At 43.6% G+C, this 27,481-nt stretch overlaps 1 protein-coding gene across 1 annotated transcript in view; it reads right to left on the bottom strand.

The window, feature by feature from the left end:
• Positions 1–2,877: 2,877 nt before the first annotated feature.
• The window catches only part of col4a1 (collagen, type IV, alpha 1), a 58,724-nt gene continuing 34,120 nt past the window's right edge, over positions 2,878–27,481 (bottom strand). Inside the window, exons 23-52 of the mRNA XM_015966255.3 lie at positions 21,651–21,725; positions 20,804–20,874; positions 20,499–20,690; positions 19,236–19,404; positions 19,051–19,143; positions 18,639–18,743; positions 18,431–18,528; positions 18,135–18,285; positions 17,930–18,043; positions 15,417–15,584; positions 15,017–15,106; positions 14,788–14,940; positions 14,557–14,655; positions 14,371–14,460; positions 14,070–14,209; positions 13,717–13,843; positions 13,560–13,640; positions 12,909–13,007; positions 11,829–11,879; positions 11,070–11,255; positions 10,810–10,943; positions 10,610–10,682; positions 10,219–10,290; positions 6,667–6,795; positions 6,488–6,586; positions 6,193–6,405; positions 5,542–5,719; positions 5,302–5,416; positions 4,873–5,045; positions 2,878–3,564 (exon numbers count right to left, since the gene is read on the bottom strand). Coding sequence (XP_015821741.1) covers positions 3,483–3,564; positions 4,873–5,045; positions 5,302–5,416; positions 5,542–5,719; positions 6,193–6,405; positions 6,488–6,586; positions 6,667–6,795; positions 10,219–10,290; positions 10,610–10,682; positions 10,810–10,943; positions 11,070–11,255; positions 11,829–11,879; positions 12,909–13,007; positions 13,560–13,640; positions 13,717–13,843; positions 14,070–14,209; positions 14,371–14,460; positions 14,557–14,655; positions 14,788–14,940; positions 15,017–15,106; positions 15,417–15,584; positions 17,930–18,043; positions 18,135–18,285; positions 18,431–18,528; positions 18,639–18,743; positions 19,051–19,143; positions 19,236–19,404; positions 20,499–20,690; positions 20,804–20,874; positions 21,651–21,725 — 3,620 coding nt within the window. The 3' untranslated portion in view covers positions 2,878–3,482. The remainder of the gene's footprint in view (positions 3,565–4,872; positions 5,046–5,301; positions 5,417–5,541; positions 5,720–6,192; positions 6,406–6,487; positions 6,587–6,666; positions 6,796–10,218; positions 10,291–10,609; positions 10,683–10,809; positions 10,944–11,069; positions 11,256–11,828; positions 11,880–12,908; positions 13,008–13,559; positions 13,641–13,716; positions 13,844–14,069; positions 14,210–14,370; positions 14,461–14,556; positions 14,656–14,787; positions 14,941–15,016; positions 15,107–15,416; positions 15,585–17,929; positions 18,044–18,134; positions 18,286–18,430; positions 18,529–18,638; positions 18,744–19,050; positions 19,144–19,235; positions 19,405–20,498; positions 20,691–20,803; positions 20,875–21,650; positions 21,726–27,481) is intronic.

Consider the following 27,481-nt stretch of genomic DNA (forward strand, 5'->3'; position numbering starts at 1 on the left):
GTACCCATCTTCTGATGGCTACTTCCAGCAGGATAATGCACCATGTCCTAAAGCTCCAATCATCTCAGACTGGTTTCTTGAACATGACAATGAGTTCACTGTACTCGAATGGCCTCCACAGTCACCAGATCTCAATCCATTAGAGCATCTTTGGGATGTGGTGGAACGGGAGATTCACATCATGGATGTGCAGCCGACAAATCTACAGCAGCCGTGTGATGCTATCATGTCAATATGGACCTCAGAGGCATGTTTCCAGTACCTTGTTGATTATGTGCCACAAAGGATTAAGGCAGCTCTGAAGGCAGAAGGGGGTCCAACCCGGTACTAGCAAGGTGTACCCAATAAACTGGCCAGTGAGTGTATGCTGTTTAAGTCCTTTTGGGTCTTTCAGCACCAAGCAGCGGAAATGAGAGACTAGTCCAACATCTTAGGGTCCCACAGAGGCTCCAAGGACACAGTTAATGCAAACATTGAAGTCATTTTCCAGAATCATAAGCCCTCTCAAAACAAAAATCCATTCTGATTGGATTTGCTTACTTTGTTAAAAAGCTTCTGAATGTACTGCCTCTCATCTTTCAGAAGATCTGTCATTTCTAACTGCTTTCTTAGATACAATTTGCATTCAAACACACAATGATGCAGAAAATAGCTCTTATGTGTAATTTCAAGTGAGAGAGATTCTGGCTCTATGTCCTCTGTCCTGTTTTGGGTTGGCGCATGCTGCGTGGCGAGGTAATCTGTATTTGGCCCAGCTCAGGAAAGGTGGTGGAGGTGGAGGGGGTCAGGAGGGTGTGGTGAAGGTGGTTGCCTCTGTGCATGACCCGCTCAGAAGAAAGGTCACAGCAACACAAACCTCCTGACACATTCCCTGACTGTATCATAAACACGTCCTGGAAAACACGGCCGACCGGGAACAGGAACACAGTGAGACACGCGCTGCAGTCACAAGGTTTTTGTCACATTTTGACTTATGAAGTTTCGTTCTTTGAAATCTCAGTGGAGCATGAAATAATTTTCACAAAATGTTCTTTTAACATAATCATTCTGTATTACCCTTGTAACATTTTGGACGGATTATCATCCCAAAGCTCTTTGAAGGTGATTTCAACTCTTAAATTGGGTCTCAGTTTAGCTGTGTTAGCAAACAACCTGCAGGATTAAGTTACTTAGAGAGGTAAAACCTTTGAAAGCTCCAGAGCACGGTGGTAATAACTGACCTTAACCCCATACGTGACAATTGCTGTCGCTGGCTCTGCAGGTAATTTCCACCATTTCATTTTAATAATAAACACTTGCAAGCACAGAATGAATCCATGAAAATTTGCACAGCATCACTTATCTGTGAAAGCAAGTTACTTTCATTGAACTTGAATTATTAGTTAATGTGATTAGAAATCTGTCTCTGATAGATATTTTGGAAAACTTCCTGTTAAAGTGATTTGATCCAAAGGTGAACGAAAGTTTGACTCACGAGATTGGCTTAATTTAGAAACATTGTTCCCAGAAAGCGTTAGAGTAAAGAACAACTGGAATGGTTATTTTAAAATCCCACAGCGTTCCTGAAAGCATCACAAGCTGACACGTGAGATCGATTCTGACATAACACTGAAGCGGATGAAAGAGTTAGTTTCAGCTGAAAAAAATGGAGGAAATGTGTTGAGTTGAATTTTGTTTAAATCACAACGTTTAAATATTTTCTTTCAAATGACTTTTAGTTGACCTGACCTTTCAGTTATCCTGAAAGCCTTCCTGACTCCCCTCGGAGTGACATTACATTCCCAGGTCAGAGGTCAAGGCCTTATCAGACATGTTTAAGAAGACATCTTGGGGTCAAGGGCTCTGCTCGCCTCTCCGGTGACGAAAGAGGAAACAAGGGATAGGGTTCCGGCAATAAATGAAAGACGAGATCAGACTTGAAAGGCGGGGGTTATCTGGTCCTCTCTGCGGGAACAAATCGATCCATTTGTGTTTGAGGGGTGAAAGGGTTCACTGGCCGCGGTCCCAGCAGAAGAGCTGAGGTGAGGGCTGAAGGGCCGTGTGCAAATGTTGTTTTAGGGGCTGATCTTAAATCATCACATTTTATATATTTTTTGCTGAGGGCTATTTTAAAATATATAAATAATAATTATAAAAACAAAAAAAGAACAAAAATCTGAGTAACTAAAATGGGAGCCACTTCAAATAAAAAAAAATGTGTTGATGCTGCCCTCTAGTGGCTATGTTGGATCATGCACCTGCAAAATATCAATTACTAACCAGTTAATAGGAATATTCTACAAATAGTTTTATTGCAAGAAATACACTGCATGCGATGGGAAAATTATATAATCTATTTGTTTATTGCTTGCTTCCAAATGCTAGATTTTGACATAATTGCTCAAAAGGTGACAATGAAGCCAAGTTGGCTTTAAACCCTAAATACACTGAATGTGTTTTATCTAAATGTGCAACCTTGACATCTTAATACTCTAGGGTAGTCTTGATGGCCAATGTAATTCAGTATAAAGATTTTAAAAAGTAAAGTTTACAAACTGGATCTGTCATGCACACAAGGAATCCTGCAGGTAGATGTAAGCATTCAGTACATGTGCATCTTATAGGGTTAAAAAATAAGTGAGGAAAAGATTGTCTTTTTGGTTCATTTTTGGGTTTTAGACAAGGCAACAAGGGCGTGCAACTGTATCTATGGAGACATTACAACCCACACACAATTTCAAAACCATTCACATTCGAATAATCTGCACACACACACACACACACACACATGCGCACACGCATCACTTGTCCATTTCAGTGCTGTTTCTTTCTGCTTCTGTGGTATTCAGACATTTAGCGTTTGTTTTTTGATACATGGAATTTCAGATAAACAACATATTCTTATAATAAACTTTTATAAATAAAAGAAAATGGGCTTAATAACACACAAACAGGATACAGTAATAACCTGAGGAGAGTATGTTTAACTATGTTAAAGAGGAATGATTTGTATTTACAACAGAGTACATAACTGTGTCTGCAACGCGGAGGTGAAACGGAAGAAGTGGTGAGTCCCATCCTTTTCATTAGTAGGTTTGAACAAGTTATATTTATAATAATGTGAACTTAAATGTTTGAACTGGGTGTCAGTGGGAGAGAAGGAAAAGTAAACAAAAAAAAAACAGAAGGCAAAAGGCAGACAATTACATTTCAATAGCACCTGACTTCCACAAACAACCCTTAGAAAATGAACACCAGTTAACCAGTTTCAGGGGCTTGAACTCAGTGCAGTGGGAAACTGGGCGCCATTCTTTTTCCTGTTGTTTCAGCTCGGAGCAAAAAGGCCCTTTGGTCTCTGTGTTTTGGTTTGTAAAGTTTAATATCTTGGCTTGGTTTAGCTTCTCCTGCTTCTCTCTGTTCACACATGCCAGGCAGGGACGTAGCACCATCAAAACAGGGAGTAAGGCCGAGCTCAGGATGCTGACACATGTCTTTAGGGGCCTTTATGTCCTCTTCATGCACACCTGACAACGGCTTATGTGTGTTTGGAGACTGCCAGCTTTTAGCGTTGTCGGAACAGGTTTCCTGGAAAAAATGAAAAAATAATTAAACACAGCAGGTAAATTTGATGAAATTTTAATTAAAAATGAACTAAATAAAAGCTTGTCTATGCTAGCCTAGCTATCTAGACAAATTGTAGTAGTAGCTAAGAGTTTTGCACTACAGTTGGGTCTAGCCATGCTCCATTGTAGCCTCAGCAGGTCTACCATTGACCCAAACAATTCTGTCCAATCACAGTGCCTTATGTTTGTGGGGTGATGGTGGCAGAGGAGTTTAGTGCTAGCCCTGTAACCAGAGGGTTGCAGGTTCGAGCCCCACTCAGTCTGTCACAGTCTTTGGGTAAGACACCTCATGCTCCATGCCTGTTCATTTCAGTTCATTTATATAGCGCCAAATCATGAAAAGAGTCGTCTCAATGGGCTCTGCAAAGTAATCAATCCAATACAGGTCAGTTCATTATGCCAGCCAGTAAAAAGTTTCCTATATAAGAAACCCAGCTAATTGCATCAAGTCACTGACTGGTGTCAATGTCTTTACAGCAATCCTCATACTAAGCAAGCATGCAGCGACAGTAGAGAGGAAAACTCCCTTTTAGCAGGAAGGTGGTGGTTGCAGAAACAGGTGGTGCCAGTATATTGCAGCCTTGTTTCTGTAAGTTTTACAATGCAGCTCATCACCGCCAGTGTGTGTGTGTGTGTGTGTGTGTGTGTGTGTGTGTGTGTGTGTGTGTGTGTGTGTGTGTGTGTGTGTGTGTGTGTGTGTGTGTGTGTGTTTTGTAAAGCACTATGGGGTGTTGAAGAAGCCCAGAAGGCACAATGTAAATACAGGCCATTTTCCATTTTTAACATTTCAAGAGAGACGTTTGACGGGCTTAGCCCCAGAGCTGCATCGGAACTCCTGGCAGTGGCTAAGGAACGGCGCTCAATTGAAAAGGCTTTAGCATTAACTTTGGGTGATTTAAACCTGAGCTTTGAGGCATGCACACATAGGTACTTCTTCAGCGGTGTAGGAAGACTGCCCTGTTGATTTTTGTCGCTATAAATACGTAACATTGTTCATTGTTCTGATCGGTCCCAGCAATGTCCAATTATGTGCCGAGACAATTTGAATGGCAACCGTAGATCCTGCCCCAGAACCAGTGTTTTACCCTAAACCATGTTCATCACTAGAGGGTGCAGATGTGCATATTTGGTTTTTGAGCTCAACTGTATTTTAGAGTCAAAATGTGAGCTTCAACCTAGGTAGGTTACCAAAACTGAGCTTTCCAGAGAGTTAGTTAGATTAGTCTCTCCTGAAGGAAAAATAAGTCTGAGATTAAGCGGTCCAGCTTACTTGAACATATCATCGTCTTCAATGGTGGCGAGCCAGAAGCTGTAGGAGTTGGCGTAGTAGTTGCAAGTTCCTCGGCCATGACACTCAATGAACGGAGCACTGCGGAATTCCTCCAGACAGGACCCAGGAGAGGCCAAGGCCTGGCCCGAACCCTCAGCACCTGCACTTGTGTGCTAAAACCACAAAGCACAAAAAAAATAAATAAAAATAAAAACACTTTACTTTCTGTTGTTGTTTTTTTGTAACTAAAAATTCCATTTCTGGCATTTTTTGAGCAAAATTATCCAACCCTGTTTCCAAACAAAAGTTTGAATACAAGGCCATCTTGAATTTGATTGGCTCCGAACGGTTATCAGCTGCACGGCCATCTAATCTACTCTCTAATTTTCTACCCACAATGCACTTGTTCTCCGGAGCGACTGAACTCACCATTACAAAGGAGTAGCCAATCCAGAGAGAGTTCCAGCCTTCAGGACATGGTGGGATCATGATGGTCTGACTGTGAACAGCTATCACCATCGCTGGAGCTTCACACACAACACACCTGCACACACACACACACACACACACACACACACACACACACACACACACACACATGAGAACAACACACCTAATAATATCACACACCTGACAGCACAATGTTAAGGGGAAAACCAGCTAACACACCTGCTGATGAAGGGTTTGATGCTATTCCCGGTGATAGGTGCCATGCTCATGGGCATCGGCTCCGGTGAGGTGAGCCAGTAGGAATAATCATTACGGGATGCAAAGTTGCACACATTGTTGATGTTACAGAACAGGAAGGGCATGGGGCTGAACTTTCTCAAACAGCTTCCTGCCGTACCTAAAACATAAAATTAAAAACTTACAATTAGAGGCCGACAGATATGGGTGTTTTTAAGGCCGATGCCAATATCGATTTTTGAAGAATTTTGTTTTTGATGGCCGATGTCTAAAGCCGATTATTAAGGCTGATATATATGTTTTAGCAGCTCATTGGTTGTGAAAGACAACTGAACACTCACTGTGTGCAACATAAATTAAATATGTCAATAAATCTCTTAATATCTATTGAACTTCAAATATAAAACAAACTCAATACATTTAAATAAATGGTGTGTTGGGGTCCTTCGGGTCCTTTTTTTCAGTCTAGTAGTGGCAGCAGTTGGCCACACAGGTGCCTAATTTTTTAACTTTTAAAATGTTTTATCAGCTTTTAAAAATAATTTCGATATGGAAAAAATTGAATATTTTGGCCAGTTACAATTCTGCTTCAATGCTTTGTTCCTGCTCTACGCATCTGTCACTGATTCTCACCTAAGTCTTGTCCATGGGAGCGTTCGTTTCCTTGAACATAAAGTAAAGAATAGCCATCGTAAATGATTCTCGTCCCGTACGGACATGAAGGAATGTCCACCGTCTGGCTGTGGCGTGTCACCAGGAAGCCATGTTCCATCGACGCTGGACCAGGTGGGCCAACTTGACCTGGAACCCCATCAGGTCCTGGGGGACCACTATCTCCTCTGGGCCCTGAACATATGAAATGATGGATAAGTTGAAACGCATCAGCACAAAACTAAACAACTACTGTTCTTTCCTGTGTAAATCTCACCTTGTGGACCAGGAAAACCAGGCTCTCCTTTGGCACCTGGCTGACCGTTAAATCCAGGGAGACCATGGTCACCTTTTGGACCTGGAATACCTGTCATACCTGAATCACACAAAGCAACAATAATGTAAAGTTATCATGAGGAACAAATATCACATGAAATCATTTTAAACGTAGCTGACCTTGCTGTCCTTTCTGCCCAGGGAGACCAGATGGCCCCTGGGGGCCCGGAAAGCCCTGAATCCCTGGGAATCCAGCTTCTCCTTTTATAAAGATCTGAGAGCCAGGCGGACCAGGGGGGCCTTCGTTACCTATAATACACAGTTTAATTAAACAATTTTAAAAATAACTCAGTTCCTGGGCTGCCACCTGACCGTGGTGGAGGGGTTTGAGTGTCTCAATGATCCAAGGAGCTAAGTTGTCTGAGGCTTTCTGCCTCTGGTAGGGTCACCCATGGCAAACAGGTCCCAGGTGAGGGGTCAGACAAAGAGCAGCTCGAAGACCTCTTATGATGAATTATATAAATGGAAATCGTGTTCCCTCGCCCAGACGTGGGTCACCAGGGCCCCCCTCTGGAACCAGGCCTGGGGGTGGGGCACGTTGGCGAGCACCTGGTGGCCGGGCCTTGATCCATGGAGACTGGCCGGGGACAGCCCGAAGAGGAAACTTGGGTCCCCCTTCCCATGGGCTTACCACTCGTGGGAGGGGCCAAAGGGGTCAGGTGCAGTGTGTGACGGGTGGTAGTCGAGGGTGGGGACCTTGGGGGTCTGATCCTTGGCTACAGAAGCTGGCTCTTGGCACATGGAATGTCACCTCTCTGGTGGGGCAGGAGACTGAGTTGGTGTGTGAGGTTGAGAGGTCCCGACTAGATATAGTCGGACTCACCTCAACTCATGGCTCTGGCTCTGGAACCAGTTTCCTTGAGAGGGGTTGGACTTTCTACCACTCTAAAGTTGCTCCCACTGAGAGGTGCCGAGCAGGGATGGGCATACTAGTTGCCCCCCATCTTGGTGCCTGTACGTTGGGGTTTACCCCGGTGAATGAGAGGGTAGCCTCCCTCTGCCTGCGTGTGGGGGGACGGGTTCTGACTGTGGTCTGTGCTTATGCACCAAACTACAGTTCAGACTACCCACCCTTTTTGGAGACCTTGGAGGGGGTGCTGGAAAGTGCTCCTTCTGGTGACTCCCTCGTTCTGCTGGGGGACTTTAACGCTCACGTGGGCAACAACAGTGAGACCTGGAGAGGTGTGGTTGGGAGGAACGAACCCCCTGATCTGAATTTGAGTGGTGTTTTGTTATTGGACTTCTGTGCCAGTCATGGATTGTCCATAATGAACACCATGTCCAGACATAAAGGTGTCCCTATGTTCTCTTGGCACCAGGATTCCTTAGGCTGCAACTCGATGATCAACTTTGTTGTTGTTTCGTCTGACCTGCATGTCTTGGACACTCGGGTGAAGAGAGGGGTGGAGCTGTCAACTGACCACTACCTGGTGGTGAGTCGGCTCAGATGGTGGGGGAGGACGCCGGTCAGACCAGGCAGGCCCAAACATATCGCGAGGATCTGCTGAGAACATCTGGCAGAGTCTCCTGTCTGAAGGAGCTTCAATTCCCACCTCTGACTGAACTTCCAAAATATTCCGGGGGAGGCGGGGGACATTGAGTCTAATTGGACCCTGTTCCATGCCTCCATTGTTGAGGCGGCCGACTGGAGCTGTGGTCGCAGCATCGTCGGTGCATGTCGTGGTGGCAACCCCCGAACCCGCTGGTGGACACCGGCAATTAGAGATGCTGTCAAGCTGAAGACAGAGTCCTATCAGGTCTTTTTGGCCTGTGGGACTCCAGAGGCCACTGACAGGTACCGGCAGTCCATGCGGAACGCGGCTCGAGTGGTTGCCAAGGCAAAAACCCGGGCATGGGAGGAGTTCGGTAAGACCATGGAGCAAGACTTCCATACGGTTTTGAAGAGATTCTGTCCACCATCCGGTTCCTCGGGGGAGAAGGGGGTGGGGGGTGGGGGTGGGGGGGCTTGCAGTGCACTACCAACACTATCTACAGTGGGGACGGTGTGCTGCTGATCTCTACTCAGGACGTTGTGGATCGGTGGGCAGAATACTTCGAAGACCTCAATCCCACCGACACGTCTTCCAGTGAGGAAGCAGAGTTTGGGGACTTTTGGTTGGCCTCTCAAATCTCTGGTGTTGAGGTCACTAAGGTGGTTAAAAAGCTCCTCTGTGGCAAGGCTCCAGGGGTAGATGAGATCAGCCCAGAGTTCCTTAAGGCTCTGGATGTTGTGGGGCTGTGTTGGCTGACGTGGCTCTGCAATATCACGTGGACATCGGGGGACCTGGTAAGGCCTATTCAGGGGTTCTGGAGAGGAGGGCCCATCAGATTGTTGAACCTCAGATTCAGGAGGAGCAATGTGGTTGTCGTCCTGGCCGTGGAACACTGGACCAGCTCTATACCCTTAGGGGGATCCTGGAGGGTGCGTGGGAATTTGCCCAACCAGTCTACATGTGTTTTGTTGATTTGGAGAAGGCGTTTTACCGCGTCCCTCGGAGGGCCCTGTGGGGGGTACTCCGGGAGTATGGGGTACCAGACCCTCTGATACGGGCTGTTAGGTCCCTGTATGACCGGTGTCAGAGGTTGGTCCGCATTGCCGCCAGTCAGTCGGGCTCGTTCCCAGTGAGAGTTGGACTCCGCCAAGGCTGCCCTTTGTCACCGATTCTGTTCATAACCTTTATGGACAGGATTTCTAGGCACAGCCAAGGTGTGGAGGGCATTGGTTTTGGTGGCCTGAGGATCAGGTCTCTGCCTTTTGCAGATGATGTGGTCCTGTTGGCTTCATCAGAACGTGATCTTCAACTTTCGCTGGAGCGGTTCGCAGCTGAGTGTGAAGCAGCTGGGATGAAAATCAGCTCCTCTAAATCTGAGACCATGGTCTTGACTCGGAAAAGGGTAGAATGCCTTCCCCGGGTCAGGGATGAGTTCCTGCCCCAAGTGGAGGAGTTTAAGTATCTCGGGGTCTTGTTCACGAGTGAGGGAAAACTCTGGAGTGTGAGATCGATAGGCGGATTGGTGCTGCATCTGCAGTGATGCGGGCGTTGTACCGGTCTTTCGTGGTGAAGAGAGAGCTGAGTCAGAAGGCGAAGCTCTCGATTTATTGGTCGATCTACATTCCTACCCTCACCTATGGTCATGAGCTTTGGATAGTGACCGAAAGAACGAGATTGCGGATACAAGCGGCCGAAATGAGTTTTCTCCGAAGAGTGGCTGGGCTTTCCCTTAGAGATAGGGTGAGGAGCTCGGTCATTCGGGAGAGGCTCGGAGTAGACCCGCTGCTCCTCCACATCGAGAGGAGTCAGTTGAGGTGGCTCGGGCATCTGGTCAGGATGCCTCCTGGACGCCTCCCTGGTGAGGTTTTCCGGGCACGTCCAACCGGGAGGAAACCTAAAGGTAGACCCAGGACACGGTGGAGGGACTATGTCTCTCACCTGGCCAGGAAACACCTTGGTATTCCTCCGGAGGAGCTGGCCCAAGTGGCTGGGGAGAGGGAAGTCTGGGCCTCTCGCCTTAGGCTACTGCCCCCGCGACCCGACTCCGGATAAGCGGATGAAAATGGATGGATGGATGGATAATACACAATTTAATTAAACAAATTTAAAAATAACTCAATCAGCTTCAACATTGAGTTTTAGTATTAGGACATGAAAGGGATTTAATTTTCTTATTTACCTTTTTCTCCAGGGAATCCTCTGTCGCCCAATTCTCCTTTGAATCCACCATCGCCAACAACACCCTTTGTGCCTAAAGTTTGCAAATGAAAAATATTCAAAAAGAGCTGAAATTTTAAATGAAAAATACTTTTTAGGGATCAAAGTGAGGGCTGTTGCTGATCAATCCAAACACACCACAACTCAGATTCAGGAGTTGTGTTTTCCTCTGAGGTTTGCATGAGTTTAATTCTATTTGTTTAAACTCATTCTGCCAAAAATCAAAGAATGTTTCATGATAGCATGAGCCTTTAATTTTTAGTGAAGCCCGCCTTTAAATAAAACACATACTCACACATTACTTAATTTTTATCTTCTGAAGAAATGAAATGCACATGTCAGGTACGACGTACCTGGGAATCCAGGAACACCCTGTAATCCTCTTTCTCCCTTCTGGCCATCAATACCTGGGAGACCAGGTGGACCCTGAAAGCAGCACAGTCAAACTAAGAAATGGTCTGCTTTTGTAGCTCTCACTGACATACTTTCATCAGCCATCTGTCAGGTAAAAAATCTCTAAAATAAAAAGATTTGAATGGTCTTAAAAACCTACAGAAATTCCAGGAAATCCAGGGTCACCCTTGCGTCCCATCTCTCCCTGAAAACCAGGCAGACCAGAATCACCTTTGCCTCCTTTGAGGCCATCTCTGCCAGGCACACCAACAGGTCCTGGTTCTCCTGGGGAACCTGGTTTTATGTGAACAACCCAAGTTATCATTTGTATTTAACAACCCAAGTTATCATTTTTATTTCAGATTTTACACGATGCCCTTTATTTTGATGAAAATTTTGCAAATACTTTATAAAAGATACCTGTTTCACCAACTGGCCCTGTCTCTCCCCTCTCTCCTTTAGGCCCTTCTAGAGAAATGCCTTGAGGACCTGGCTCTCCTGGCTCCCCCTGGAGTCCTTCTGGACCTGGAAGACCCTTATCTCCTCTGGTACCAGGAATACCTGGTTGGCCTGACATGCCAGGTAAGCCTGGACTACCTTTATCACCTGGAGAAGAAAAGAAGAAGTCAACGCATTATTTTAGGAATATGTAAAGTAGCAATGTGTAGTTTTACCCTTAATCTCTGGAAATATCCATTGAAATGTTATTGTAAATTAATTAAAAGATACTCAGCTGTTGAAAAATATTGGCGGTTACATAACATATAACCATTAAAATCGGGTCTAAAATATATGGGAGCGGGTCTAAGTCTCTGGGCGATGCCATATTGGAAGCCATGTTTCTTTCTACGGAAGCCCAAGAGGACAGAATGCATTTATTGATTTGTAACAAGTAGTTACAAAACTTTTGTCATTAATACACATTGTTCTTTTACACATTTACCTCTTCACGTATTGCAAGTGACGAAAAGGAATCTGATGTTCTTGTTATTTTGCTGGAGGTTGCACTCTCATGGATTTTTGACCCTAATGGCCATCTGTTGGTAAGGTCTTACTTGAACACAAAAATAATGTTTGCTTGCAGTGATTTAGGTATATACTGCCCCCTATCGCCAGGAAAAATGCACACTGTCACTTTAAGGTGAGTAGGGTGGGCGTTGTTTAAAGGGTGTGCCTTACCTTTGACACCATGTACTCCAGGTGTTCCAGGCAGACCCACACCAGGAGAACCTACAAAACAGGACAGAGGAGAGTCAGTGGTTAGGAGATAAGCAGCATTAGTTCCATTCAGATTTTACTTTAACATTAATACCAGATAAATATAGTTGAAATCTAAAGCTAATGAATTTCTTTATTTAATTAACCAAATTGAAGCGAAACTTAATTGATTGCTTCTAACAGATTTATTTATTTATTTTTTTATTTATTTAGGACAGTGCAAGTTAATGAACATAAATGTAAAAGCAGCTTACATGAATGCAAACATGCCAGATTATAGCCAAAGGCTAATTTCCATCTGTTGTCTTTAGACATAAAAAGACATAATAATTCATAAAAATTCATCATTCATTCATAATAAAAAAAACATCACCAAACTTACACATACACACCATTCTATTCACAAATAAATCATTAAAACTATACAACTCATACATGACCACACACTTGATTTGTCCATAACCAGTTTTTAACCTTTGCCTTAAACAAATTGAAAGTCGAGCATTCTCTAATGGGTTGAGGAAGACTGTTCCACAGGTGGCCACCCTTGACAGAGAGGACTTTCTGTCCAAAAGCTGTCTGTCTATGTGGTATAAACATTTCTCTTCGAATTGTAGCTCGTGTAGTCCTGTTTGAGCTTTCTTTATGCCTAATGAACTGCTTTAGTGGTGGTGGAGCAAGGGAGTGTAAGACTTTATATATTAAACAGACTCTTTTAAGTTTCATTAAGTTATTGAAGTTCAGTAATTTATGTTTTTTAACACATGACAATGGTGGTGGGAAGTCGGTTTTTTGTCAAGTAATTTTAAACTTCTTTTATAAATGTTTTCAATAGTTTTAAGTGCTGTTGGACAAGCAAGAGACCAGGATGTCAAACAATTGCCCATATGAGAGATGATCATTGAGTAAAAATAAGTTTTTGCAACATTCATATTTAGATTATTACATATATGAATACAATTTTGATTATTAAATTTAAGTACCTGGGACACTTTATTTATGTGACTATTGGCTATGACTATGAAGATGTGGATTACCAACCTGGTTCTCCTCTCTCGCCAGTGGATCCGGGGATGCCATCTTCTCCAGGATCACCCTTGTCTCCACGAGGACCAGGAGGTCCCTGCATGCCACCTTCACCTGAACAAAATAATTTCCACCCGTTCTCATTAACTGTTTTTTTAAGGAAAAAAAACACGATCAAGCTTTCTTTAGCAAACTCCCAACTATTTCAACAAAATGGTGTTGCATACAATAGTATACGAAGTTGTCCATGTGGAGTGAATCAGTCATCAAGGTATAAACAGAACATCACAATAATTATATATTAACAAAGACATGAACCTCACTTGTTGAATAAAGGGATACTTTGCAGTTTGGCTGGCTTTTAGCACCCCCTAGTGTCCATTAGTCAAACCAAAAGTGAAACTTATCTTATCGCTGTGCGTTCATCTTAATCTAATATCTTAAATATCTCCCCCACCTTCATTAGTTTCTACGGGAGCGGTTCACCACTAAACGGCGGTGTTTACAATCTAAAACAGTCCAACAGAAGGTGGCCCGCAACTTTGAAGTTGCAAGTGGAATATTCTGGACTCAGAGGACGGTGGGGTCTGAGTGATTATTCGTTAACCCTGAAAATCAATTAAAAAAAATGAAAATATTGCATTGTATGGCCTTAAAAAATATTACCAGGGCGGCCATCTTGACCCGGCTCCCCTGCAGATCCCGGGAGTCCAGGATAGCCTTTGTCTCCGGGTCTACCTGGCTGACCTATTCAACAGACACAAACCACAATAAGATTTCAGCTTTTTCCTGTGAAATGAAAAAGTAGAGTTTAAAACCTTACCTGAGTGCCCGATGCTTCCTTTGTCTCCTTTGAGTCCTTGAAGTCCAGGTTTACCTGGCATTCCCTCTTGACCCTGCTCACCCTTGTCTCCACGTAACCCTGGAAACCCTGGCTGGCCAACCTGACCCTGTGAAGGAGGGAAAGGTGAATCTTGTTCTTGTAAATTATCTCTTTTTTTTTCTTTTTGATAATCCAATATGGAAAATTCAATCCTGACTTTCAGTGTTTAGAAACAAAATGAAATGATTAAACTGTATCCTTTTAAAAAAATGACCAAAGCACAAATCTGCTCATTCAATTGTTCAAAAGTCAAGTGTTGCCAAAGAACTAGATGGTTTTAACCAGTCAGTTACCTTTTGTCCTGGTTGTCCAGGAAGACCGATGCCTGGTTCACCAGGTAGTCCCCTGTCACCCTTAACACCATCGGCGCCTCTTAATCCAGGATGACCCGGTGTACCAAAATCTCCTTTTGTACCTTTAGGACCAACCGGACCTAAATTCACACAAACAAACCAAAAGAAAAGTGACTTTTCTAAACATTTAACTCATGTTCAATCTTCCATGTAACACATAGAGAAGAATTTCTTGGGAAGCTGACAAAGGTGCATAAGCAAAGAATGTACGTGTGAAAACAGCTCTACTGCAACATCTAACCTGGTATTCCCATCTCTCCCGAGCTGCCTTTCTGCCCAGGTTGTCCGATGATGCCAGGCTCTCCAGGATCACCAGTACTTCCTTTGTCACCTGAGTGTATTCAATCGTATTGACATGGAAACTAATTAAAAACGACTTTATGAAAATAAAACAGTGGGGTAAATTTCAGTTAGCTGATTAAGCGACCTGGTTTTCCAGGTGTTCCTGGTGCCCCATCACTGCCAGGCATCCCAGGATCTCCCTGGACTCCAATGTGGCCTTTCAGTCCAGTGTCACCACGTTGGCCTGATGGAAAAGATAGATAAAAGTCCAAAAACTAGACATGGACACTGTACTTCCTCCCTACAATTTGATTCAAGCTTCATTTCAAATGAACATCTCCACCACAAGAGAAACAATCAAAGGCTAGATACATACCTGGGTCTCCAACATCTCCTTTTTGCCCCTTTAAATGTTCCATATCAACCTTGGTCAAATTCCCGGGAGGTCCTGGAAGACCGTCTTCTCCCCTGTCACCTTTAGGGCCTGTTTCCCCAACAGCTCCTCTTGGTCCGGTAATACCAGGATCACCTGTTGGAAAAACAAAGGTGGAACTTGATTGTTCTCGATAAAGAAATCTTGGGGAGTTCACATCCTAAAGTGTTACCTCTCAAACCAGGAGATCCAGGCGTTCCTGTTGGTCCAGGATATCCTGGGGTTCCTGGTGTTCCCATGATGCCCATTTCACCCTTTGGACCTAAAACACATGAATAAGTTACATTTTTAAAGCTGATGTTTTTCACTGTCTGAATCTTACAGAAATATTATTCTCATTCAGAGATTCATTGAAAATTATTTTAGGAAATTAATTCTAAAAGCTTTTAATGTGTGAAACAGTCTCTAGAGTGACTGTAATGAACAACACAAGTCAAGGGAGTCTGATGCAAATCCAATCCAAACCTGACTAAAGAATATCAGAACATTGAAAAATGTATGTCCACAAAAGAGAAATAAGACTACAAAGGGTCTGTAGGGTAGTTGCAGTGAATGTGTTTTTATTGTCTTACCTTGGCTCCCAAATTGTCCATCTCTGCCTGGTAAGCCTGGTGACCCTGGCAGTCCTTTAGCACCTGGCACTCCTTGGAACCCCGAGCTTCCTTTCTCTCCTTGAGGCCCGGGCATATCGAGACCAGGAAGTCCTGGATAACCTTTTTCTCCCTTCAAACCTTCCCTACCTGTACAAAGTACATAATATATATATATTGCTGAATTTGAAAGTGCAAAAGAAAGCCATGTAATGCCAAAGGTCATCATCACACTGCCCAGCCATCTTCATCAGGGTGCTAAAGGTCAACAGTGTGCTTTCCAATCCAGAACAAATGCTCTGTTTATGACCTCTACATCTGGGGAACCATCATAAGAATGTTCCTCTCCTGCTCCCTTATCTTCTGCTGCAAGTCACATGACTCCTTGAGAAGACAGGACTTTTTAACCCTAATAAAATAATCAAATTCTGTTTTAATACAGTGGGTTTTACTCACTTTACAGATTAATTTCAATCACAGACCAAAGAATGTTTATCTAAAGTGAATTTAAGAAGACTTGATTGTTTGACAGTAGAAATGAATCAAAATAACTGTTTAATTGTTGAAATGCATTCTTTTGAATCTTAAATACACCAAACAAATCTACTTGAGGAGTTTACGATGAGTTTATTATCAATTATGTCACATATTAAAATCATTATATTAACAATGACAGTAAAATCATACTCAAGACCACAAAATAAGTGAAATAGTCCTTTAGGGGTCTCTAGGGAACAGATGTAAAGTCAGGACTTTGACAAGGCCTCCTACATTTTTTCTGGCCTCTGATTGGTCCAACACAGACCTTAAAAGATAGAGACACACTCAAACACCTCTGGTGAAATCAAGCCAGATCTCACAAAAGAACACTTTTAGCAGCAGAGAACCACCATTTTTCAGGGTGCAACAACTTCATCAGATGTAAAACAACCCGTCAGCCACTAGCAGACACCAGTAGGTATCCCACTGACAAGCCGAGCCGGACTGAAAGGGGCCTACGGCCTTTGAATACCCCAGACGTCTAATCAATCATCAGCCTTATCGAGACGACTTCGCTTTGCCGGCTGGATCTCCAGGAACTCTCAGCACTGGTGCATAGATTCTGCCATGGACGTAATTTGGGGGGGCAGTGCTGAGAGTTCCTGGAGATCCAGCCGGCAAAGTGAAGTCGTCTCGACAAGGCTGACGATTGATTAGACATCTGGGGTATTCAAAGGTCGTAGGCCCCTTTCAGTCCGGCTCACCTTGTCAGTGGGATACCCACTGGTGTCTGCTAGTGGCTGATGGGTTGTTTTACATCTGATGAAGTTGTTGCACCCTGAAAAATGGTGGTTCTCTGCTGCTAAAAGTGTTCTATTGTGAGATCTGGCTTGATTTCACCAGAGGTGTTTGAGTGTGTCTCTATCTTTTAAGATAGAGTCCTCAGAAAAGACAGCAGGTGACGAGCCCCTGGGTGTCTGGGGGCAATCCTCTGTGCCAGAGCGTCGGTATCTTACACCCGTGATAAAACAGACATTTGACTGAATTGTGACCTTTACCCTCTTGCAATTTAACCTTCCCCTCACCCCCATCCTAACCTTAACCAGCTTGCGCATGCAAAGCTCTGACCGTTGACGCGCTCCAGACATCTGCGTCCTGAGCACAGCCACAGTAACATTATCAAATCTGGGGTCGCCACCTCCAAAACAAATTTTACACGCAATCATCGTTCATGTCCGCTAATTTCCTTTAATGTTTTCTGTCTTTTATTTGTGCCTGATGCGTGGAGCGGAGCGCATCACCTGTTTTGTCCTCCGGTGATTTCACCTCACTGGTGCAGCCAGCGCGCAGCCCGCACTCCGCTGTTTTTGCACTCGGTAGATCTTTTTGAGTTGCAGTTCAAAGGTAACTCATAAGGTGAATATATATGAAGCCATGTAGCCGTGTTTCTTTAGGATTGAGAGGAGATGCGGGAAGATAATAAATAGAGACAGGACAGAAAAATAGTCAAAAAAAAACAAGTTTGTTTTTGTACCTGGTGGTTGCAACAAACAGACACCATTGAAGGTAATCAGAAGTGAGGAACAGAAAATTAAACAATTATTTTAATGTTTAGAGCAGCAGGAACTCTGAGAGGCTGCAGGCGCATCAGTGAGTCTGCGGCCGCTGAGCAGGGGGAGGGGGGAGATGGCTGAAGCAGGGGAACAGTAAAGATGCAGAAACTACCGTTGTTGAAAGAGATGTGTTTAACTTTCAAAATGTGGGCGCAATTTTAATTGTCAAAAACTCCAGCGAACCAACCCGCTTCAGGTGTATGACGTCATCAATGACTAGTCAAAGTCGACTCGATTTTCATTACTTGACTGTCGACTTTAAAAAAAATTAAGTCATGCAGCCCCTAATCTAAATACACTTTTTCCAAGCTGATATCTGAAATCATCCTGCAGTAAGTTTTTTATTTATTTATTTATTTTTATCACAATCATACCCTTCTCTGAATAAAGGTTTGTGCTCACCATAAGGTCCGGGCTCTCCAGGTGGTCCTTGTGCTCCAGGAGGTCCAGGCAACCCTTTTCCAGGAGCACCTGGTTGACCGGTTTGTCCAGGGCGCCCTGGAGGTCCAATGTCACCTGATTTTAAACACCAAACATCAGTGTTGGTACATGATCCAGATTGGAACCAATAAAGTTTCCTACCAAAGGTTTTGTAATTTAGTTTTACCTTTAAGACCCTGAGGTCCTGGTGCTCCTGTCGGTCCTTCTGGTCCAGGAACACCAGGGAGTCCAATGTTACCTTTCTCTCCTGGGAAACCTGTAACTCCCTGGAGGCCTTGTGTACCTTTTGGGCCTGGAAGACCTCGTCCAGGTTCACCCTTCAAGATGTAGAAAAGACAAATGATTACTGATATCTAATCAAAAGAGGAGCCTGTTAATCTTTTGATCTCACTGCATCTCACTCTTCTTGTTCTCTGTTTAAAGCATGAACTCACAAACACATATTTGTTGAATAATACACACTTTTTGTCCAGGTGGACCAGCTTTCCCAGGTAAACCATCCTGTCCTGGTCTTCCTGGCTCTCCAGGGATTCCAGTGTTTCCAGGAATTCCACTAACACCTAGAAACATGGACAGTTTTTCTTTTGGTTTGAGCATCACTCTCAATGTGTCTGACCCACTTTATTTAATTTTATCTCATAAGGATAACTTGAGTAACATAATATCTCACCTTTAGAACCTGTTGGGCCAGGTAATCCAATTCCTGGAGCTCCATGTTGACCCTTCTCTCCAGGGAAACCTGGCAAGCCAGGGTTTCCTGGGACACCTCTGTCACCTGCAATACAGCAATTTGGATGATGAAGTTAACCACTACTGACATGTTAATATTCTTATTTTCTACCTTGATTGTTTTACTTCACAATTACAAGCTGACAAGATTGATATGCTAACTGATAGCTTTTTAATCGTTTGGTTTTTGTTTTCTTGGTCCCACTTGGACAAGGTGCAAACTTGTTATTCCGATCAGAATCTCTGTTTCTCCAAACTGAGCTTGTAGAAAATGTATTTTTTTGCAGAACGTTAACATTTCAAAACTAATCTTTTAAAGATACACGTTTAAAAAATGTCAAGTAAGCATTCACCTTGGAGCCCAGGTACACCCGTTTCTCCTCGTGGTCCAGGTACCCCCTGAGGTCCAGGAGTACTAACACCAACACCCGGCTCACCTTTTACTCCTGGTGAATGAAAGGTACAGGCACCCAACATATAAGGATGCATTTGCTATTAACTCAGCTTTTGCTTTGAAGGTCATTTATCACATTCATACCAGGTGGACCAGGAGATCCTGGAGTTCCTGGTCTCCCCTGACTGCCTTTCTCCCCCGGATCTCCTGGAAGGCTAAACCCTGGTAAACCAGGAGGACCCCTTTCTCCTGGTGGTCCCGAATGTCCGGGATCTCCATCTAGTCCACGGTCACCTTTAATGCCTTCTTTGGCCTGTGACAAACGTTAGACAAAAGGGATGCAAAAATACATTTCGTTCAAGATGAGTTGGCCAAAGAGCGGATATTTTAGCATAATGGAGTATAAGTAGCATTCTTTATGGGGAATTCATGTAGAAATTAATAATTTTTACTGTAAATGAGCAATTTGTGCTTTGCAATTGTACACCTATTTACACCTGGCTGCACCCCCTGCTTTCCACTGCAGCCTTCTCATTTTTGCAGCAACATTTCTGCTTATCTTCATAAAGTCATTTTTAGTCAAACTGAGAAACACTTATGAAAATTTTGAGATTTTGAAAAGTAAATCAAGCATTTACAGTACAGGCCAAAAGTTTGGACACACCTTCTCATTCAATGTGTTTTCTTTATTTTCATGACCATGACCATTTAAGTGCTGAACACCTCTGGGAACTCCTTTCAGACTGTTGGAAAACCATTTCAATTGTCTACCTCTTGAAGCTCATCAAGAAAAAGCCAAGAGTGTGCAAAGCAGTAATCAGAGTGGCTATTTTGAAAAAAAAAAATAGAATACAAAACATGTTTTCACTTATTTCCCCTTTTTTGGTTAAGTACATAACTCCACATGTGTTCATTCTAGGGCTGGGCAATAAATCAAAAATCTATTGTTATCAAAATTTCTGACCCTTATCGAGATCATTTTTCCCATGTGAATAAATTTGATGAATAACAAATGAAAAGATGTGTGTAGGTTGGCAACGTTCATGCCCCTCTAAGAAGTTGTTCCACCTTGAGTCACGAAAAATGGGACTCAACTTAATACATGTGACAGCCCCATCTAGTGGACAACTTTTGTTTCTGCGCATACTTGTAGTTATCGTTGCCGAGGTGAAATCCACAATATATCGTGATATTGATTTTAGGCCATATCGCCCAGCCCTAGTACATTCGTAGTTTGGATGCCTTCAGTGAGAATCTACCAATGTAAATGGTCATGAAAATAATGAAAACACATTGAATGAGACAGGTATGTCCAAAATTTTGGCCTGTTCTGCATGTTTTTCCAGTCACTTTTGGTTCTAGTGTCCCGAGTCTAATGATAGTAATCCCACCCACTCGTGTACTTACAGGTTCTCCTTTAGGACCCTGTAGACCCGGGAGGCCATCTCTTCCTGGCAGTCCATCCAGTCCTTGACTTCCTTGTAAACCAGGAAAGCCTGGAAGACCTTTCTCCCCCTTATAACCCGGAGCTATGAAAATGTCTCCTGGGTCTCCTACAGCGCCGGGTGCTCCCATGAGTCCAGCAGTTCCTGGAAATCCCTGTACATAGTGTTGAGAAGTTATTCCACGCAAAAATATATTTTTGTCTTTCCATTAACTTTCTTTGCTGGAGATTCCTTAATGTTTTATTATTAGTGAAATATTCTTCTTACGGGTGCTCCAGGTTCTCCAGGAAAGCCAGAATTACCCTTTTGTCCTTTGCTGCCAGCTGGACCAGGAGGACCTTTAAAAAACAGTGGACATCCTTTTTATCATCTGTACAATGGCTTTTTAAATTATCTTTCATTAGTTTAATGATGTTTTGTAGTTTGATTTATGATCATTTTACATTTTTATGACTTTACTCATAACTGCTTCTAAATTTTTTGTGTTTTCTGATTTTCATCTTTACTTCATGATATTTTGTAGTTTTGTTTTATGATCATTTTATGGCTTTTTAATATGTTTTGCTGTTCTTTGAGAAGCACTTTGTGATTTTTCTTTCTGTGATAAGTGCCATGTTAATAAACTTTATACACTTACTTGCATCAAGCTTATTTTAAATTTGCTTTATCGTTGCCAATAATCAATCATATGAGAACGCAGTTATCTCAAACACTCTAGTAAAAAGTAGTTGCTTGTTGATTTGAACAGTGGTGGCAGTGGTGTCTCAAGAGATAAGCAATCATCCATCAATCAGAGTTATTCAATCTCCAGCTCCTACTGTCCAATTGTTACAGAGTCGAGATAGTTAACCTGATTTTGCTTCTAAAACATTCAGTGGTGTTAAGTATATGATTTATATTTACAGTAAAGTCTGAATTTATGTGAATATTTGTGAGCATGGCTTTTGCTGTTATGTTATGCTGTTCTCTACAGAGAATCTCAACTGTCAGAAGACATCAACCCTAAACATCTATGTCACCCTAAATCATAAGAGAAACTGTATAATAACATTTATGGAAACGTTTGTGTCAATGACTTGATCTTAAAATCTCAGAATGTTGTGACGTTGCTTACCTTGCGCTCCTTTAATGCCCTGGGGTCCAGGCGGACCTGAGCCCTCACAAGTGATACAGGCATCACCTCGGTCACCTAAACACAAAGCATCATCAGTCAATAAATAGTGTTGTGTAAAGGGTGTTGCATCACTGTTAGGAAATGTAACCATGGATCGTTTCTGTAGCAGACCGTAGTTGCTGGCTTACACCTGTGATCTGTTGTAATCAATGTGATTGGTGGAGCATAAAAACAGCTATTCCTGGAGCAGTCTCTTGCTTGGTAGTGCAACTGAAAGCAAACAGCTGACTATGGGTGGCAAGTGACTTTCTAAAGATCTCAGGGACAGAGTTGTGAACAGATGTAAGACAGGAGATGGATACTAAATACTAAAATCTCAAAGGCTTTAGCATTCTCAAGGAGCACGGTAAAGTCCATAACAAAGAAGTGTAAAGCATTTGGTGCTAGGATTCCTCCCTGGATTTGGTCGTCCTTCCAAAATGGATGTAATAGCAAGGAAGAATGTAAGAAAATATTGACATGGCAATATATCGTGATTTTTTTCCTGTGATATTATATCAATATTCAAAGCTGTGTATCAAATTTTTGGAGGAATTAACATTTGGCGCAATTGAAACACCGACCGCTAGATGGCAGCAGTGTGCAACGGATTTTGTTTCCACCATTGAAATGTAAATCACTCTATTTTGATTTACACACCTCATGTTAAACATGTTATGTATCAGTTTGGACTGTTTATTGAATTTTCCTACAATTAATTCAGTCTAAAAAAATTGCCAATGTCGTCTGGCTGAATGTATCGTAATATATTGTGATATATCGTATCATCTCCCCTGTATCGTGATACCTATCGTATTGCCAGAATTTCACCAATACACATCCCTACTAGCAAGGAGGACACTGGTAAGAAAATCTACCAAAAGGCCAATGGCCACTCTGAAGGAGCTACAGGACTTTATGGCAAAGAGTGTTCATTTTGTACAAGTGAACAATTTCACAAATGCTCCATAGATGCAGCTTGTTCAGGAAGGTCGCAAGAAAAAAGCTACATCTCAAGAAAATCCACAATAAAGCACTTTTTTATTTATTTTTTTAACAGAATGCACCTTTCTGATGCCAAATGGAAAAATGTCTTATGGTCAGACGTTACCGAAATTTTATGATTTGGCCTTGAAACTAAATAGTACACCTAGACATAAATCCAATGCAGTTCACTACCCATAACACACCATACGTGCAACCTGCAGTTAGGCATGGAGGTGGCAGCATGTTGTTGTGTTTTTTTTTCTCTCTGCCTCAGGGACTAGGGCACTCATCACGGTAAAAATACAACTAAATGGGGTAAAATACCATTGAATTCTTGAAGAAAACCTGCTATCCTCTGGAAGAAAGGTGAAGATGGGCAGAAGAATCACCTTTTAACATGACAACGATCCGCAGCACACATAAAATTTGAACACACAGTGGCTGAAGAAGAAAACAACGAATGTCCTCAAGTGGCCCGGTCAGAGCCCAGACCTAAATCCCATTAAACCAGGGGTGGGGGAACACTGGTCCATCGAGGGCCGCTACCCAGCATATTTTAGTTTCAACCCTGCATCATCACACCTGATTTCAATCAGCAGGTGATGAACAGGCTTCTGCAGAGCTTGATGAGTTACAGAACAGGTGAATCAACTACTGAATCAGAAGTGTTGGAGCAAAGACATGCAGGATACCGGCCCTCGAGGACCAGGGTTCCCCATGCCTGCATTAAACTGTTGTTATTGTTTAAGGTCTGTAGAAAGCTCTTTCTTGTCTTGCCTGGGTCTTTATTTCTAGCAGAGAAAGACCGGTCACACTCCAACTCTTTTCCTGATACACTCCCAAAAATGACCATTATTCAGTAAATTACAGAAAAAGCATAGGAACCGTGTACAAATAACACACCTGGACCCCCTGAATGTGGTCATCAGTCAAAAGATTTTATCTTTATCTCGGCCCCACCCACTAGGTGACATGGTTCATTTCTATCTGAACAATACAAGAAAATGTGTAAGGACATGGCTGTATGACACGTCTTGTACTTTATGGATATTTGTAAATATCATTTGGGTGTTGCAGCTAATCTAAAGTGAAAGAACAAACAGAACCAACCTCATTAAAGTGGACAGATTGTTCCACACGGTCTGATAGAAAGCTGAGTGACATAAGTGGAATGATCCAGCAGTCTGACATTACAGAAATCATCCATTGTATTTGGATATTTTTCACTTGAAAGTTATAGGTTGCATTAGACAAATAAAACTGATGACAACACCTCATTTCAAGGACCACAACAGTCTTTGGTTTGATCAGAGTTCCCCTCGTCATATTAACTTTCATCTCTTTGAATGCATAAAATGCAAGAAAAACAGATTCTTCTACATTTAAAGAAATACTTTACTCATATTTTTATTTGCAGCAGAGGTGTGACCAAGTCACTGCTTTACAAGTCACAAGTAAGTCACAAGTCTTTCCAGTCAAGTCTTGAGTCAAGTTCAAGTCAAAGACAACCAAGTCCAAGTCGAGTCCAAAGTTTTTGATGTAGAAGTCCAAGTCAAGTCCCAGTCCTTAACTTTGCATTTTAAAATCTGTAACGTACCAAAATGGTCAGTTTTCACCTATATATTGATCAAAATGGTGACCTTTCATCTACAGCATGAATCCATTTTCTATTTGGCCTTCTAAATCCAGAATGTTCTGCTCAGTGCATGTTTACATACAGAAGACAAAACATCCAGACAATCATTCTCTCCCAAGGTTTCTGCACTCACTGTCATGATCATGCCCTGACCTCTGTGTTTTCCTGTCACCCTGCAGGAGCAGTCATCTAGCTGATTAATTCAACCTGTGCTGCTCCCTATTTAAGCACCTGGCTCCTGCTGCTCAGTGCGAGATTGTCTGCTGCACTGTCACAGTCCTTCGAGCATTTGAATCATGTTCTGTTACCCCCCCCCCCCCCCCCCCCCCACCACCACCACCACCACCAGGGGGCTGTCTGATACGTTTTATTAACTCCCCTGAGACACCGGAGATTACAGCTTTCATAGACTCTGGGGCAGACGCTGATTTCATTGACATCTGTCTAGCCAAGAAGATAAACCTGAGGCTGGAGACCCTTCCTAAACCACATAAGATCTTGGCCGTCGATGGCCATGTCATAGAGACTATTACTCACCAGACAGAGTCTACATCTGTTGTCATTGCAGGCATTCATAAAGAACAGAACCAGTTTCTGGTGGGTCGATCCTCAGAGGTTCCACTCATTCTGGGTCGGCTGTGGCTCATCAAGCACCAGCCTATCATCAACTGGACCACCGGTGGAGTCCTGGGAGCGGCTTGCCTGAGAACTTGTTTGGCAGAACCATCAGAGACCAAGGTGAGCCCCCTGAATGAGACTATGTATCCTGATCCGTCCCGAGCGCCAGAGGTTGATCACAACCTGGCTGAGGTGTTCAGCAAAGCCAAGGCTACCTCACTGCCCCCCCCCCCCCCCACACACACACACCGAAGTTTTGATTGCTCCAGGTTTGAGGATGACCTCTTGCATCCCTGCACCTTTTCTCGACAACTCTCTGCGTCTGAAAAGAATTATGATGTGGGAGACAGAGAACTGCTCGCAATTAAGGCAGCACTGGAACAGTGGAGACATTGGTTGGAGGGGTTGCCTCAACCATTTGTGGTATGGACTGACCACAAGAACCTGGAGTACCTTAAGGGGGCTAAGAGACTAAACCCTTGACAAGCTCGGTGGGCTCTGTTTTTTGGCAGGTTTGATTTCACAGTGTCCTATTGTCCTGGGAGCAAGAATCTGAAGCCAGATGCCCTCTCGAGGCAACACCAGACGGGAAGCCTATCCACTGGCCAGGAAGAACCAGAGTGCATCCTGCCCTCCAAGACTAGGTTAGCCCTCACCTCCCTTGAACGGTTACTTATTCAAGCTCACAGCGGTCACCCTCCACCAGATCAGTGCCCTGCTAACCGTTCCTTCGTTCCCGCTAACCTGGTTTCTAAAGTGTGACAGTTTTGTCATGGATCCAAGTTGTTCTGTCATCCAGGAACCTCAAAGACTCTGGTAGTGTTAAGGCCAGCCTTCTGGTGGCCCACCCTGCATAAAGACACCAGAGAATTTGTCTCTGCTTGCCCCATCTGTGCCCGAGTCAAGGTCTCTCGCATACGTCCGGCAGGACAGCTCCATCTTCCCCCATTCCCCGAAGACCTTGGTCTCATATCTCTATTGATTTCGTCACGGGGCTACCAGAATCTCAAGGTAACACAGTCTTACTCACCACAGTTGATCGATTTTCCAAGACGGTTCATTTGTTTCCACTTGCCAGACTACCCATCGCTTTCAGGTTGGCAGAGGTAGTGTCACGAGAGGTTTTCCGACTACATGGCTTACCCGACAATATTGTGTCAGACAGGGGGCCACAGTTTGTCTCCAGGTTCTGGAGGGAGTACTGTGCGCTACTGGGCATTGATGTCAGCTTGTCCTCAGGATTTCATCCCCAGACAGATGGTAGGACCCAACGCATGAACCAGGAGGTGGAGACCAAGCTACGAATCCTCTGCATGGACGATCCTCACAGATGGTCACAGAACTTACCCTGGGTGGAACTTGCCATCAACGGGTTGCCGTCCAGTGCCACAGGTATGTCCCCTTTCCATGTGGTCTATGGCTTTCAACCTCCTGTCTTCTCGCTTCATCAGAGGGAGGCCCAGATCCCTGTGGCTCACATCTCAGCACGACGCTGCCTGAGAGTTTGGCGACAGGCTAGGGCGGCTCTCTGTAAAACCTCGGCTGCCTACAGCCATAATGCCAACCGCTGATGTACCCAGGGTCCCAGATACCTGGTGGGGCAAAAGGTTTGGCTGGCTGCCAAGGACCTGCCCCTCAAGGTGGTCAACAAGAAGCTTGTCATGATCATGCCCTGACCTCTGTGTTTTCCTGTCTCCCTGCAGCAGCAGTCATCTAGCTGATTAATTCCACCTGTGCTGCTCCCTATTTAAGCACCTGGCTCCTGCTGCTCAGTGCGAGATTGGCTGCTGCCCTGTCACAGTCCTTCGAGCGTTTGAACCTGTCTGTCTGCCTATTTATTATTGACCCCTGCCTGCCTGTTGCCCGACCTCAGTCTGTCTGACCACGGAACCCGTCTCTTGCCTCAGTCCCAGCCTGAATCTGAGCACTCACCTTCATCAGCATTCCTCACCGCTGAGCACCCTGCTATTTCCAGAAGGTCAGTCACTCTTCAGATTAAGACATCTGAATTATCTCCCTCGCTGACTGTTTTCCGTTTCCCAGGCCACGCCACCTGGAACCAACTCCAGCTGGTCCCGATCGCTTTAACAAGTCCTTTAATAAACTCTTTAAAATCTTTCTCTGTGTTTGGCTGTTGTTGGATCTGGCTGATCGTCACTAGGTCTGACTGTGACACTCACTATGAAAGCCAGACGTCAACATTCTTCAGTCTGAATAAGTGAAGACTCCACGATTATATAGTTATATGTTACAATATTCATATGTGATGAATGAACAAGATGTTTAAATTAAATGTTTGAATAATGTGCTTAAATCAATGAATTTGAAATGAATATTGTTCTTACAATGATCCATTTATATCACAATTCACTATGTGTTACACATTTTCATGTGTTCATACACATCTTCATAAGATACATATTAAGGTTAATATGCACTTCACATGAGAGTTTGAAAGATTCTCATTCACAGTGTTAAGAATTGTGTATCTGAAGGAAGGCGTGGCTTTCTGAGGGATGTTGGTAGATACTCAGAAACGTGTCAAATTCTG

The sequence above is a fragment of the Nothobranchius furzeri genome, chromosome 14 (genome assembly GCF_043380555.1).
Source record: "Nothobranchius furzeri strain GRZ-AD chromosome 14, NfurGRZ-RIMD1, whole genome shotgun sequence".
Classification (NCBI taxonomy): Eukaryota; Metazoa; Chordata; class Actinopteri; order Cyprinodontiformes; family Nothobranchiidae; genus Nothobranchius; species Nothobranchius furzeri.